Source organism: Phodopus roborovskii, unplaced genomic scaffold, assembly GCF_943737965.1.
Source record: "Phodopus roborovskii unplaced genomic scaffold, PHOROB, whole genome shotgun sequence".
In the NCBI taxonomy this organism is placed as follows: domain Eukaryota; kingdom Metazoa; phylum Chordata; class Mammalia; order Rodentia; family Cricetidae; genus Phodopus; species Phodopus roborovskii.
The window spans coordinates 26465882-26482008 of NW_026126407.1; the positions used below are offsets into that span (position 1 = coordinate 26465882).

At 50.3% G+C, this 16127-nt stretch overlaps 1 protein-coding gene across 2 annotated transcripts; it reads right to left on the reverse strand.

Moving 5' to 3' along the window:
* Nucleotides 1-2034: 2034 nt before the first annotated feature.
* Nucleotides 2035-9053, reverse strand: Irf1 (interferon regulatory factor 1). 2 transcript variants are annotated; one of them, XM_051180693.1, is made up of 10 exons: nucleotides 8715-9053; nucleotides 7594-7685; nucleotides 6238-6337; nucleotides 5362-5538; nucleotides 5222-5271; nucleotides 4993-5125; nucleotides 4705-4827; nucleotides 4192-4241; nucleotides 3216-3351; nucleotides 2035-2985 (listed from the first exon to the last, which is right to left on the reverse strand). In XM_051180693.1, the coding sequence occupies exons 1-10, from the start codon at nucleotides 9025-9027 to the stop codon at nucleotides 2858-2860; spliced, it is 1302 nt and encodes a 433-aa protein (XP_051036650.1). In that variant the 5' UTR covers nucleotides 9028-9053; the 3' UTR covers nucleotides 2035-2857. The 2 variants fall into 2 exon arrangements, with proteins under 2 accessions (XP_051036650.1, XP_051036651.1); XM_051180694.1 differs by lacking the exon at nucleotides 8715-9053 and adding an exon at nucleotides 8296-8389.
* Nucleotides 9054-16127: the final 7074 nt, after the last annotated feature.

Genomic DNA, 16127 nt, shown 5'->3' on the forward strand with positions numbered 1-16127 from the left:
GAGGGATCCATCCCTCATCCTCTAAGCCAGGGCTGTCCCAGCACTTTGCAAACTGTGTACTTAGAGATGATAGTGGCTGATACAGCATAGTCTCTGGCATTCTTCCTACTTCAAAGAAGTGAATGAACAAGCCACCTCAATTAAAAGTTAACACCATTGGGACAAGGCAAGGAGACCACAATGACTCACTAGAAATGCCCTCAAGTATCTGTTAACTTGGGCCACCATGACAAGGAGGGCAGAGCTCTGCCATGCCATCTAAAAACCAACATAGACTCTGTGCTGGAGAAAGTGGGCTTTTCCTGCAAACCCCACCTCTTTGACAGTTAATCCCACTGGGAAGTGGCCCTTGGTAATTATGATGTCATCATAACCAGGAAGAAATTAATCTTTCAGTGACTTCCCAGTTGCTCAGCCAGGAGTGTCCATTAGTGGTTAGACAGGAACTCTTAGGTGTAGCCCTTGGAAGTACTGTTAAGTCTTTAGAATATCTTAGGACTAAATTTGGCTCAATTTATATCATATTGCCCCATTCCAGGTACCAGCTGCCACCTTTAGTTGAATAGTCATATTTTACAGGGTTTGTCTTCCAGGCAAGGGCTGAAACCCATGGTAGGACAATTCTTCATCTTGGAAGTCCTCAAGGACTTTTGACCTAGGTAGAGTTTTGGGGTCCCCCTCTGGACATCCCCAGAGGATGGTCCTAACCATAGGAGGAAATGTGGACTGTCTTGGCCCTGGAGGTTGGGAGCTGACAGCATGATGCCTTTGCTTTTCCAATGATGTAGTGATGATATGATAATGAACTTCGCGTATGTCACTACTGACTACTCCCCATCAGGAGAGAACATTAAAGTGGGTCTCACTGACTCTGGTAGACTGAATTCCTCCCTCCATAATCTACTCTAGCTGGCTTCACACCACTCCTACCTGCCATTACTTAAAAAGCCACCCACTAGAAAACTCTGTAAATGCCACAGGAGGCTAACCACCTCAAATCTCATTCTTGGTAAAAGACTGGGCCCTGGAAGGACTAAGGCTGCTATCCATCTCTATCCTAGTTCCCAGTAAAGCTGTCCTTGAAAAACCGAAGTGGATCTCCAGATGGGCAGGGCCTGTAATGGAGGACTCCCACCCCCAGTCAAGGACAGTCACCTAGTGAGAGCCCACCTGCCACTCACACATGTTCATGCTTCAGGGTAATCACTCATTCAGATTTGCCCCCAAGCTGTACCTGCTATTTAGTACAAATGAGCCCAAACCATAGTCACTGGTCACATAGTCACTGAAATAAAAATTAAAAGTCAAGTTCCTGTATGTATCACTGGTCACATTTCAGGCACTTAGTTCCCAGGCTTGACTAGCATCAATACAGCAAGATCATTTCCATCAAGTGAGACCTAGGGCGGCAGCAGGCCTTGCGGACATTGCCTGAACTGTTGTCTATTCCAATTGCCAGTGTCATACCAGTTGTTCATTGTTTGGAATGGCACCTGTTTGTCCAGCAGAACAGATAGGCTCTAGGTTCCTCCAAATTTGTCATAGACTAACAGATAACAAGGCCCCAAGTGTTCAAAATCAACTCCCAAGCCTGATGACCTGACTTGATCCCAGGTCCCACAGCATTAAAGAACAAATTCTTAGGAGTTGGCCTCTGATCTCCACGCATATATACTAAACAAATAAAATGTGATTATAACAATCAAACTCAGCAGGCAGAGGCAAGCAGATCTCTGTGAGTCTGAGGCTAGTCTGATGTGCATAGTGAATGCCAGGACAGCCAGGGTTACTTAGTGAGACCCTGTCTCAAAAAAACAAAAATAAATATAACAAATGAATTTAAATGAGCAAGTCTCTGTGACATGGCATGCCAAACCCCTCTTCCTGCCATCTTCTTCTTGACCATAACTGGAAAGATTCATGACAGATGCATGTCAGTGCTCAGCCAAAGCTCAGGCAGAATGCCAAAGACTCCCACCAGAATGTTTCCATAAAAAGTAAAACAGATTACGATTTCTAAGCAAAAAGTCACACTCCTTGTAAACAATTAGCTTTTTATAAAAAGACAAATATACATATTTACACAGATCCATATGTGATCAAATACAATTTAGTAGTTAGGTGGCGTTTCCAATAGTCAAAGTCACGCCAAGGCGCTCACAACCCCCTCCCTGGGCCTGCTGAGGACTGCCAAGGCCTGAGAAGACAGTGGGCACCAGGCAAGGCACTGTATAAATAAATGGGAAGGCCAAGACTCGGGGAGAAATGTTAGTGTACACCTCTGATCAGATATGTGGCAAGGTCCACAGAGAAAGTGCCAAGTTTCTTTTTCCTGAGCCCCACAGCTGGAGAGTAGATAGCGAGGCAGAGCTCCTCTGAGGCTAAGGGAGCCCGGCCTCACAGGACTCCCATTTTTTTCCTTCACATTTCACTGGCTTTGGAACCATCCCAGGGCTCGGCTGGGAAGGGCAGCAATTCTTTGGGAATAGAACTCACTTAGTGCAATTGTCTCCCAGTGCAGAGCCTGCCCAGTGACAAGACCCTCTGTAGGCAATGAGGCTTTAAAGAGCTAGAGGGTGACTCCTGTCCATGTCCCCCACCTCACAGCAACCTCAGAACTCCAACTCCATCTTCCCAGGAGTCAGGGCCAGCTTCACCTCACAAGAAAAACTGTGACCCTGGCCTTCCAAGCCCTGAGAGTCCTCTGACCCAAGGAGGGTGGTCTCTTCCCTGCTTGGCAGTGGACTATGCTTTGCCATGTCAAGGGACCCACAACAGTCTAGCTTTTCTGTATCACAGCCACCATGATGCTAGGCCTTGCTCACCCAGAAGAGCAAGAATGGGTCAGGGACCCAAACTATGGTGCACAAGGAATGGCTTGGATGGAGGATAGCCTGACAGTGGGGGGCAGCAGGTTGTCCATCCAGATGGAGTCCATATTCTTCAGATCCGTGAAGACATGCTGTATGCCCATCCCGATGTCCCCTGGAAGATGACCAAAAAAAAAAAAAAACCCGAAAGTTGTATAAGGAAGGGTATGAAAACCTCACACCGTTTTCAGCAGCAAGCACAGCTCATCCTCAGCATGGAAACAGCGCTCGGTGCTGTACCTGCTGACCCAGTTTATCTTTATCTGGCATTGCCTCCAAGCATTTCCAAGTTACCATAAACTTCTCCTTTCTCCCAGAATCCACAAGGACCTGGGGACCTCTTACCTCCAGGACTGTCAATCTCTGGTTCGTCCCTGCAGCTGAAGTCTCCATAGACAGAAGAGGACTGGGCTCCCGGTTCATTAAGCAAGTATCCCTTGCCATCCACGTTTGTCGGCTGCCACTCAGACTGCTCAAAGAGCTGGGGAGGGAACATGGAGCCATCAGCCATCTGCCAGTGCAGACTCACCCTGCGGCCCTGCCCTCAGTGAGCTAAGCTGTCCCAAGCAGAATCACACCCTTGGATATTTGCATATTCTCCAATGGGTGACAATATGCAGAACTGTCAAGACCAGGCCCAAGAGTGTGGGGGACATCAAGCTACCTGGGCCCTTCTGGCCTCTGCTTAGTCACCACTGTCCTTCTCTTCCTATCCCCCCCCCCCCCCCCCCCCCCCGGCACAGAATCTGCATGACTTCCCTCAACTGAGGGAGGACATACAACTGGAAAGGCAGCTTAAAGCAAAGGTTAGCATAACAAGCCAGGACAGCTGAAGACAGGGAACTAGACCCACATCTCAAAGTTTGTGCCCACAGGCCAGGGTCCAGATAAAACGACCTCAAAAACTTTTACAGCCTCTTTGAAAACTGAGGCTGAAAAAAGAAAGAAAATGCAAAAACACTTGCTAAAGAAAAAAAGTTCTTAAATTTTTTTTTTAAAAGTCATCTTAGTACAGATCCCAAAAGCTGATTATTGAAACCTGATGTGCATTTCCCAAACTCAATGGGCTGGGCATGCTGGGGAGGAGGACACAGGGCTGATGGGGGTTGACTCAGAGCTGTCTGGGACCCTGAGGCTTGTTTCAGGAAGGCCTGCTAGAGACTAGGCATGTCACCTGCTGAAGCAGCAGTCACCCCAACACACGGAGAGGGGGTACTTGTGGGGCTATGCAGCCAAGCAACAACAGCACCTGCCCACACTGATTTGGAAGCTTTCCCTAGCTTGCTTTCCCTTCACAGATGTGGCATAGAAGGGGACTTACCTTCACGATGTCCTCGGGTAACTTCCCTTCCTCATCCTCATCTGTAGCAGCTGTGAGGAAGAGCAGAGATTGGCCATGCACGTTTGCCCTGCAATCCCACCCCCCACCCCCACCCCCACCCGGAGCCTTCCAACCAGCATCTTGTCTGCCCTGGAGGTCCCAGAATAGGACACCGGTTCAATGACTCACCCTCCCCAACCATGGAGCAAGACCGTATCCCACCCCTTTACTTCCTTCCTCACCCTCAGACAACTAAGGGCAGAGAAGCCAGGAGCACTAGCCACCTTTGACCAAGATGCGGCCCTGGCCTGCCTGCCTCCCTCCTGGCCTGGAGCACACAAAGGCTCTGAACTGTCTTCTTGTGTCCCATGGGCTTGTTTCGTGCTATGGGGGCTGGGTTAAGCAGCTCCCAGTTCCAGCTCCATCAGCTCAATGGCATGCACATTTCTAAGCATCTACTTCCCCTCCAGATCCAAACACACATGAGGCAGGCCAGGCCCCAAGAGGACAAACCTTCAGAGGTGGAGGGCATGGGCGACACCTGCAAGTTATATAGATCGCTGGTACTGTCTGGCACAATGTCCATCTGCATGTGCCAGTCTGGGAGACTGCTGCTGGCGACACACGGCGACAGTGCTGCAGGAGGGCACAGCAGAAAGCATAGGTCAGGATGGCATGCTTTTAGTCTACATCGATCGGCACCTCCACCCTGCAACCTGCTCTAATAGGCTACCCTCTGCTGCCACCACGGTGCCTCTTGGACTCAACCTATGAGTTCCCTTGCCAGATTGGCAACCTCACCTGGGTTAAGGTCCTGCTCCAGGTCCAAGTCGTGACCCAGGTAGCCCTGAGTTGTGTAGCTGCTATGGTCATCAGGCAGTGTGGAGCTGCTGAGTCCATCGGAGAGGGTGTCAGGGCTAGCATCTCCACATAGCTGTAAAGAGAAGACAGCTTAGGCCTGTTGCAGTGCTCTGAACTGCCCACCCTACCTAAGGTGACCAAAGACTTGGCTGCACAGAGCCACACTCACCTTCCTCTTGGCCTTGCTCTTAGTGTCTCGGCTGGACTTGGATTTTCTCTCTGTGGGACAAACAAACTGTGAACCCCAGCTGATCTTCCTTCCGCCCTCCCTCCTTCCCTTCCTCCTGAGGTCCCAGTGCCCTTGGTTACCTTTTCTCTGGTTCTTGGTGAGGGGTGGCAGCATCCGGTACACTCGTACAGCTGAGCTGCCCTTGTTCCTGCTCTGGTCCTTCACTTCCTCAATGTCTGGCAGGGAGTTCATGGCACAACGGAAATTTGCTTTCCATGTCTTGGGATCTGGCTCTTTTTCCCCTATTTTGTATCGGCCTACAGAATGGGAGAGTGAATGTATCCATCAGTTGCTCCCTGGGCTGGGATGTATCCCAAATACCCATACTGGTGAAACTAGCAAAAACCACTGGCGGCAGACCCCGGGGGTCATATGCCCAAGGCTGGCTCAGACATCCAGCAGGCAAGAGGGCAAGTGAAGGGCTCAGTTGAGTGTCTCTATCCCAAAATTTGTTCACTGTCTTGGGCCATGACAGTCTCCCTGCTTATACTATTAGCCAGAGACGGCTAATACCAAGGCTTATTTGATGTTTCCCAAGTACAAGTGTGTACAGAGTGGACAACAAGGACAGTTACTAACAGGTCTAAATTGGACCAAGAACCCGAATTCCTTAAAGCTAAAAGTAGGCCACCAATCACATGAGACTTGGGCCAACCAAGGCTTCTAATCCATACCTTGAGAAAGGAAGATGAAAGTCTCCTTTGGTAGCCTGACTCACAACTGTCTTTTCCAGGAACAACTGTATTCTAGCTACAGACTCCCTGAGGGCATGCTTTCTAAGATTTTTTTGCCTTTATAAATCCTTTGAGAACTTGCTTAAACAATGGATTCTGTCCTAGAGAAACACAGGTGCACCTCAACCCCTGCTCCAATAGTTCTGCATGCAGTGTGGAGGAGCTCAGGACCACTCAGAGCCTCCATGGTAACAGCCTCCCCTGCCCCAATACCCTGCACACCTGTGTGAATGGCCCAGCTCCGGAACAGACAGGCATCCTTGTTGATGTCCCAGCCATGCTTGGCAGCATGTTTCCATGGGATCTGGAAGATCATCTCTTCCTGAATAGTGCACACATAGAACTGTGTCAGCTTGGAGACCACAAGTTTTGTGGCTGAGTATATGCCCAGCCCCCAAGTATGGGAAAAGACTGACTTCCCCTTTCACCCTGACATCTGGCCTGGATTGACCCATCCTGACTGCCTTAAACAGGCCATTCTGCACCTGTCAGGAGTGGTTTGGGTTCTGATATCCCCATCCTACACGCCTGCTGCAGATGTGCTGAGAGCCCTAAGAGGCATGTTCTCTCAGCCCTAGCCTGGCAGGTCTCTGATGTTTTTCTCTGGCTCAGAGCACTGGGAGCAGGGGAGCTTCCTGCATTAGTGTCTACCCAGGACACCTGGAACCACTGGTTCCTACATAGATCCAGGTCATGCACCAAGGGAGCCCGAGATCACACATGGATGCTGACTGCCTGTGTAGTGCTTGCCTATGTCCTCAAAGAGAGAGAAAAGTTTTCTTATGTGTGTTGGGGTGGGAGTTTGTTTTTAATAAAAAGAGTATGTATGGGGACAACAGCCACACACTGATAAATGTTTTGGGTTTTTTGTTGTTGTTTGTTGTTGTTTTTGTTTTTATTTTTAAATGTGTGTGTGTCAGGGATATTTGCAAGCCAGGGCACTTTTGTGGAGATCAAAGTCAGGCTGTAAGGCTTGGCAGCAGGTGCCTTCACCTATTATATAGACTTTCAGTCAAGTTTGTTCAAGTTCAGTCTTGGCTTTCACACTTTCTGTGTGATCCTGTAATCTACCTTAAAGTGCCTCAGTTTCCTTATCTGAGACCCAACTCACGGGATAACTATGAAGATTAAAATGCACAGTACAGGCAATGTATTTAGAAGGATACCAACCACAGCAATTATTGTTAGCAATGCTGGTATTGTTGCTAAATCTGTGTAGTCTATGCTGCCATGTGTACCAGTTGTGGTTTCTTAGGCCACAGTAACTGGGTCCTCTGCAGAGCCAGCCCAACATCGCCTGTCTATCCAACTGGAGCCAGGTAGGATATTAGGTATATAGCTTACTTGCTCTGCAGATGTTGGGAGTCTAGGTGCTGAGAACTGTGCCTCTAGGAGGGTGGGCTGGCCACAGCTTCAGGAAGGAAGAAGCAGGGAGCATAAAGTCAAACCTTGAACGTCCTGGCATGCAGCACCTCTGGGAACTACATCTTCCTGCTCTCTCATTTCCACTAATGAAACTTTGGCCCCCAAGATGACATGGGTGAAAACAGTGGCAGAAATACTCAGAGTAACACTCACTTTATTAATCCAGATCAGCCCCGGAATTTGATTGGAATTAATCTGCATCTCTAGCCAGGGTCTCATTCGCATCCGAGTGATAGGCATGGTGGCTGAAGGGAGAAGACAGAAGGTCTGTGTTTGAAGTCTGTTAAACAATCCTGGGCACTGTCCTGCTCCACCCAAGGCCACTCAATTACTTTCCCCTGCCCTCACACCCAGGTCATTATCCTCCCCCTGCCATCAGCCAGGTATCCGGTCCTATAGGCATAGAAAAGAGAACTCTGAAATAAATAGACTGAAACTGCCCTCCAAATCTCTCCAGCATCATGGGCAAAACCACCTGCCCCTTCTCTCACTCTCTCCCAGTCAGTCTCAGGAGGAGACAAGCAAGCAAGTCTGGATGGTTTCAGGATTTATGTGCAAAAAAAAAAAAAAAAAAAAAAAAAAAAGCCAAAATACAGACATTTCAATGCCAGAACTTTTCTCTTAAAATGCAATCTTTGGGGAAAGAAAGGGACAGACTACTTTTGCTTGTCACCACTAGCTCTGCACCTTCCGGACTGGGCAAGCAAGTCACTCTCCATCCTGGGCACTTCCCCCAACACTCCCTAACCCAGGCTATGCCCCCTCTGACAGCCAGTGCCCACAACGCATAGGCTGGGGCACAACCCCTTCCGGCCTGGTTTCCCCTGCTGCAAAGAGAAGTGGCGCAAGCAACACCTGTGGCACCTCCTCCCGAAAACCCTGTAGTTCACAACCGGGTCCAGCCACTCACTGCAGCAAGCCAACCTCTGCCACCGAGCACCGCGGGCCAGAAATCTGGGGCCCAGGCGCCAAGCTACGACAGCCAAAAGTGCGCGCGGGCGGACGCCCGAGACCCCCGGCACTGCTCGCCGAAGCGCGCAACGGACGCTCCGGGCCACCGAGAGGCCCCGCAGCGGCCCCGCGCACGCAGACCGTCGAGCGCAGCCAGGGGGCGGCGCACGCTGCGGCCCGCCTCCCGCCGGATCGCTCGCAGCGCCCTCCCGAGCCCGCGCGCCACCCCGGCCCAGGGTGTCCCTGGCTCCCACTTCCTGGTGTCCCGCGCGCCTTTTGTTCCACGCTGCCCGTCGGTACCCGCGCAGTTCCGACGGGCTCACCTTTGCAGCAGGAGCGATCCTCACAGGGTACCCGACAGAGAGGGTTGCGGTGTAGGTACGCGATGCGCGCACAGAGCGAAGGATGCCCGGGATGCTGGGGGCCGCTGGATACGGCTGACCTTGGTTCGCCTCGGCCGGTTCGGATCGACTGAGTCTGAGAGCACGTCCTGCCTCGACGAGGGAGTAGCGCGCACTGGCGAGTCCGCGGCGCCGCGGAGAAAACCAAACACTTAGCGGGATTCCCCGGCCTGGACTCGGCCACGCCCCCGCCGGGACGCTTGCGCGCGCCCATTGGTCCGTGCCGCCTCATCATTTCGGGGAAATCAGGCTGTTGTAGAGCTAAGCAGCGAAGGGGAAGTACAAGGCGGCTGTGCTCCCCACCCCCTAGGGCCCTCGCCGCCGCCCCGGGGCTCCCGCGGGCCCGCCCCGCTCTCCCCTCCACGCCTGCCCCCTCGTCTGTCTTGGAAAGCGAGACTTGCCTCATTCTGCATGCTCCCAGCCTGCTGGCTCCTGTGACCGTCTTCCCCCTCTCCTCCACCCGGGACCTCTAACTCCTAGGTTTCCAGGACACCTACTTCCCTCTCCAGAAGGGACCCCGGGACAGAATCACCCCGAAAAAAAGTCTGGTAATGAGGTGTCAAGAAGGGAGGGATTCGGTCCCTATACTGCCTTAGGTGACACCTCTCTTAATGGTCCGTCGCTTGGCTCCTTTGGGAAATTGAGACAGAAGGTCTAACCTGCTGCAGGTGCTGTGTGGAGCTGCTTGTCAGTAGCAACTCCCAGCCTGGACTCTGCAGGCACAGCTGTTGAAGGACCCAGGGAATCTTAATTTCCTTAACCACAAAATGGCAATAGTCCCCTTGCTAGTCTGCAGTGATGGGAGAGCCTCTTATCGTGATGGGGAGAGACAATGTGTGTGCCCGACCTCGGCACACGATGCTGGTTTGCTTCCCCATCCCCCACGAGGTTCTGGCAGTGACCAAGGTGACCCTTTTCCCTTGTATCCTTGGAACTACTTGAGACCAAGAAAGTAGAGGGAATTCAGAAGTGGCTGTGGTTCCTTCTAGGACTCTTGCCTCTGCTCTATAACCTCACACCATAGCCTTTGAGAGAGAATTCCTCCCTGGCAGTATTGAAGTCATTTCTGAGTTCCCAAAGTCTGGCTCTGAAGAAGTTCTGGGCAGCACAGAGAAATTGTGGCCAAGACATTGAATCTAATAAAAGAAACGGGGACCCAGGTCCCAAGGGGTCGGCACAGGCAGTGTGGGTTAACTTGTGCTCACACATAACCTTTGCCAGTGTCGTCTCCCTAGAGGCTGGGCTGGTGTGTACACGTTTCATCCAGAACTCTGGCCCCTCGTGCATCTTCCTCTGCGGTGTCATTTTCCTGTGTCACTTTCTTTGCCCTAGCCATCTCTTTAGGACAGCACCCAGTTGCAGTGTTGCAAAGCTGTAATACATGTATTGATGAATGATTATACCTGCCAACCATTTTCCTGCCTCATGGAGGAGGTTCCGAAGCTACAAGAATCAAGATGTCAGGAGGAACTTTAGAGGAAGAAACAGAGACTCTAGAAAGAACAGGGAGGTGGAATTTGGGATATTTGAAGTGGCAAATAAGAGGGAGAATTGCTTCAGAGACGAGACCTTCTGAACTCTGACTCAGAGTCGTGACACCTGCTTTCTGAGCAGCAGATGGATGCTTTATATATTAAGGCAATCTGACACAGCCATTGGAAAACTCAAAATGAGATTAGGGAGAGGAACTTTGTAACTCTTGCTGCCCACAGACACCCTATTGAAAGCAACAGGAGACTAGAAATACATTAAAATACCTGTGTGGGTATGCATAATGAAAGTCAGTCCATGTCCTGGAATGTCCATTGGCAGTACTGTTAGTGATGGGTACCTGTTTTCTGTCATAAGGACAAATAAAATTTTACCCAATAAATACCCTGTTGTAGGACATTTAGGTTATTTCCATTTTTACCCCAATAGAGACAACACTGTGAGCAAAATCTGCACAATTGCTAACAACTTTCCGATTAGGAGACATTCCCCCACCCCACCCCCACATCTAGGATTTACCAGTGAAATTGACATTTACATCTTTAAATGTTCTTTGAGCCCCCTCCACTTTGACTTTAGAGATTCTTATTTCTCTTTTAATTTATTTTTGTTTTTGTTTTTCGAAAGAGTTTCTTGTAGACCAGGTAAGCCTTAGATGCTTCATCTTCCTGCCTCGATTTCCCAAGTGCTGGGATTACAGGTCTGTATTACCATGCTTGCTTGGTGCCTGATTTTAAATGGTAAGAATCTGCCTCTAATTAGGGGTGCTGTGCTTTTTGTTTTGTTTTTTGCTAAACCTCATTGAGTTCCATTTTGTTTTTGTTTTGTTTGTTTGTTTGTTTTTGTTTTTCCAAGACAGGGTTTCTCTGTATACCCTGGCTATCCTGGAACTTGTAGACCAGGCTGGTCTAGAGCTCATAGAGATCCACCTGCCTCTGCCTCCCCAGTGCTGAGATTAAAAGCATGTACCACCATGCCCTGCCAAGTTTCCAATATTTTTATTGTTACTGACTTTTCCCTTTCTTTTTGTTTTTGAAGCAGCTCATGTATCCCAGGCTGGCCCTGGATTTCTGATCTTCCTGCTCTGACCGATCAAATGCTGGGAATGCAGTTATACACCACTTCATCTGGTGTATTTGGCGCTGGGCATGGAACCTAGGTTTTATGCATACTGGGCAAGCACTCTATCAACATCCTCAGCTAGGCTCAAACTCTCATCTTCCCACCTCACTTCCTGCCCCTTCAGCTGTTCTGAGAAGAGGGTAGAAAACAATATGGAACTGAGCCTTTCTTCTGCCACACTACCTGGGCTGGACAGGTGATTTAGTGAGAAGAGAACATGCCCCTCTTGCAGAGGACCTGAGTTTGGACCCTAGCACCCACATTGGCCCTCTCACAACCACCGTGACTCTAGCTCCTGGGAATCTGATGCCCTCTTTGGCCTCTGTGGTCACCTGCACTCACATGCACACACCTACTACATAATTAAAAATGAAATAAATTTTTTTCTCTTTTAAAGAAAGAAATGACTATTCTTCTCTGGGCCTCGGTTAGCTATAAGCCAGAGAAAATCTGCCTGTCACTCCTATTGTTGAGGAAATTGTTAAACAAAATTGTCAGAGGCCACTATTTTGGACCGAGTTCCTACACCAGGCTCCAACAGACCAAACAAAATATAGTCCCTCATGCTAAGTACTGCATTATTAATTGAAATTTTAAAGGAGTACACAGATTTTAAACCAAACCAGATTTTCCTAAAAAACAGGAGTTTTTAGTTCTCCCTGCTGTAAGACTCAAAGTGCACCCTGAACCGCCCTAACATTAACCAATTAGGTTTTTTCTGCTGTTTTGTTTCCTTGTTCTGACCTCACAGAAACCATCCCACTGCTGCCCAGCAGGAGCGCTAATTCTAATTCGTTAATCATGCAAGCCAGTGAGACTCTCAATCAAATTTCTTGCAGTTTCCCCCTGTGAAATCAGGTAGACTATCAAAGCCCTTAAACACTCCTTAAATGAAAAGTGTCCACAGGAAACCATCAGCCTTCTACTGCACTTCTCTGCCTTGACTATTTTCCTCTCCATCTCTTTCTCTCCACGCCAGGCCCCCCACCATGTTACCCAATACTCAGTATTCCATTTCTAACTGCTCCCTCAGAAAACAAAAACAAACAAACAAAAAACAGGGTCTCATGTAACCCAGGTCGTCTTTTTCAAAATATGTACTTAATCCAGGTAGTGATGGCCCACACCTTTAATCCCAGCACTAAGGAAGCAGAAGCAGATGGATCTCTGTAAATTTGAGGCCAGCCTTGTGTACAAAGTGAATTCTAGGACAGCCAAGGATACACAGTGAAACCCTGTCTCGAAGAACAACTGTTTATTATTTATGTGTATGTACATGTTCATGTATAATCCCATAGATCTCTTGTCAGAGAACAGTTTAGGGCATTGGTCCTCAACTTCTGCCTAGTGGTTTTTATGTAGGCTTGTATAGCAGGTTCCTTTACCTGCCCCCTAAAGGTCACATTAAGTTCCTGATCCTCCTGCCTCCACCTCCCAAGTGCTGGAGTTGCAGAAGTGCTCTGCCACACTCGGCATCCGTCCATTTCTGCCCCATAAAATCTCAGAACAAATGCCCAGTTTCTGTGAGTGCCCTCAGCACAACCAATCAGAACTCCTCCCTCTCACCTTCGCCCTTGGGCTTTAGCTTTCTGAGTCTTATCTCCTCATACCTAGTGCCTCCCGAGTGAGTGGAGAACAGGGCGTGCAGGCTGCATTTTTCTGTCAGATTCTAGCAGGTGCCTCACAACCCACAGCTGGGAGTTAGCTGAGAGCTGGAGAATGGCTGCCTATCCTGCTCAATGGCACGCATAGGGTGCCTTCCCCCAGAGTACCCTGGCTCAATTAGGATGAGTATACTGTGCAGCTTCTCAGGTGACCCTGAGGTTCTCTGGACTTCCAGAGGGGCTTGGCAGGGTCTCCTTGAATGTGACTTTTATGATGACCATAATGCTGGAAGTGACACACGGATGTAGCTTGGTTGACAGGTGTCTCTGTAGTGTGAACGAAGCTCTGGTTCCAACCCCAGCACCACAAAAATCAGGCATGGTGGTTTATCCATGTAATCCCAGCCCAGGGGGGAGACAGGGACAGGAGAATCAGAAGTCAAAGATCATCCTTGGCTACATAGTGAGGTTTAGGCCAGCCTGGGATACATGAGATGGGGTAGGGGGGCAAAATCATCCACACATAAACACTGTAGGAGCCTTTCCCCTCTCATCTGGTGGACCAAACTCTGTCCCCTGCCACCTCTCTCATGTTCTCTGCCTCCTTGATTATGAGGTGGTTTCAGAACCACCTTCTAAGTGGGGATCCTATTAATTTGGGACCGCAGGAGGCTGTCACCCCAATACACGGACTGCGCGCACACGTACACGTATACACACTACACCAAAGCCATGCTGCAGCCCTTAGGGTCTCCAGCAGGTGCCTGGGACCTGGAAAGCACTAAAATTCCTTTCTAAACGGATGTGTCACACTCAACCCCCCTTCATCTGATGACTACTCTCCTTATACAGACGCCTGTGCTTGTGCTGATAGACAGGTGTGGATGGGAAACACTTTCAGAGATCTGAGGTAGGAAACCTGGCCTAGGGAGGCTTCAATAGGTTTTTGACTGCTCCCAAAGTAGACTAGCTCTTAGCAGGGCTTCCTAACTTACAGGCCCAAAAGACCACCTAGCAGCCAAGCTCTCTATTTTCACTATAAACCACTTCATGCAGGACCTATGTCAACTGGTAGAGCGCTTACCTAGCATGCACGAAACCCTAGGTTCGATACCCTGGCATAGCGTAAACCCGATGAGGTGCTGTGCCCACTTGTAATGTTGGCACTAGTAAAGTAGAGGCCGGAGGACCAGTAGTTCAGGGTCACTCTGGGCTACACAGACTCTGTCTAAAAATAAAGACACAGTCATATATCAAAGTATCCAAAACCATCCCAAAGCTTGACTTGAAACTTCAGGTCCCACCACTGTGACTATGAGACACTTTGGGCAAAAACGAAATCTTAACTTATTCGGTAAATGGGAATCCCACTTCTGCTCAGGGTTAGCCTGAAATTTGACTCTGGGGAATTGCCTGGACACGAGACCAGCCCCTCCCCGCTCACAGCTTTGGCACTCACACTGTATGACACAGCAGAATAAACGCTGTACCGTTATTTATTTTTTTAAATCCGGACCTCGGAGAATGGGGGGCAGCAGCTGACTGGGAAAGCACAGGGTCTTGCACTGGGTCCCAGCATACTGGAATTGCTGCACCGTGGTGGTGGTGTGGGTGCCGCTCCGGAACTCATCGCCCCTCCTCCACCCGCGGGAGTATGCGTGTGACCGTGTGGGCTGCCACTGGGGCCCGCTGTGGAGTTTCATTTCTTATAAACACAGCATTGGGAGGAAAGAGGCCTCAGTTCCCATCCGCCCTGTGGGGCCCGGAGAGCCGAGCGGAGGAGACTGTGAGGCCAGGCCCAGAGGCCATGACCCTGGGCAGGGCTGGATGGGAGCAGCACCCTTCCCCTGTGCGGAGTAGACGAGGCGCCACCCCTACCCCACACTAGGCTTTCCCGCCTGGCTTGGCTCTAGGGTGGACCCTCTCTTCTTGTGATGCACTCTGATGCTGGGTGTGCGTGATTGGAGGAGAGTGGGCAGCCAGGCCCTTTGGGCCAACTTCCACATTCCTGATCCGCCCTGACTTGGGGGTGAGTTGCAGGCTCCGCTCCGGCTGGCTTCCTGGAAAGGGAGAAGGGGGCAGGCGGGAGAACCGCAGAGCCTCCCAGCTGGGCCGCCCAGGTGGCTGCCTACATTCTAACCCTACGCCTATATTCTCTCACGCCTGCACACTAGCTGCCTGCCCCACCCCTGCCAGGCAGCTCACCTGCCAGTGGCCAGAGCACTTCTTCCTCCCCCACCCAGCATTCTCCTACAGCAGCAGTTTGCATCTAGCTCAGCAGTTATAAACTGTGTGACCTAGGGCAAGTTGCTAAACTTCTCAGTGCTCACCATCACACCTCGGAGAGCTGAAGCTGGCAAGCCTCTAGAAGCGCTCCTGCTCCTAATCCCCTCTGCCTGTACCTCTTCTCCCCACACACAGTAGGAAGGAGCATAGAAGTGCTGGAGGATGTCCCACAAGAACATTCCTTTGTCTATTGCAGCCTGAGATACTAACACGCAGTATCTTGGCAGCAGGTGTGTGTGTAGGATGTGTGTGTGTGTGTGTGTGTGTGTGTGTGTGTGTGTGTTGTGTAGGATGTCCCACAAGAACACTCCTTCATCTATTGCAGCCTGAGAAACTAACTCTCAGTATCTTGGCAGCCAATCCCAGCTCCCAACACCCACTCTCTGAGTTCTGTCGGACCGGGCGGGGCTTGGGTTTCGCTTTCTTGCCAACGTGGAGGCAACAAGGAAATCGAGGAGTTTCCCGGAACTGCCCAGCGCTGAGCTGGGCTCCAAGGCGGGCAGCAGGGATGGGCACATGTCCAGAATCCCTGGCCAGCAAGCAGCTCATGGAACTTCCAGTGGGAACTGGGGAAAACCAGCCCCGGAAAAGCCCCACCTCAGTGCACCTGCCCAGTTCTCTACTGGCTGCAGTTTGTTCCCAGAGGAGGTGGGGACCTCAAGGGAGGACAGCAGAAGGGTGGTTGCACAGGGTACAATGTTGGCTGTCCACTGGCTGAGGATGGACTGTAAAGTCAGGTGATAACTAAGGAATGACTGTCCCCATTTGAGTCATAGGGTTTTATTGTTTGCCTTTGCAGGGGGACAAGATCTCAACCCCAAGCTGTTGTTGA

Coding starts and splice junctions, on each gene's coding strand:
- Irf1 (XM_051180693.1), bottom strand. CDS start 9,027: ATGATGAGGCGGCACGGACCAATGGGCGCGCGCAAGCGTCCCGGCGGG. Junction 4,828..4,992: donor GGAGCAGGACCTTAACCCAG/GTGAGGTTGCCA, acceptor GCCCTCCTGCAG/CACTGTCGCCGTGTGTCGCC. Junction 2,986..3,215: donor AGAGATTGACAGTCCTGGAG/GTAAGAGGTCCC, acceptor GTCATCTTCCAG/GGGACATCGGGATGGGCATA.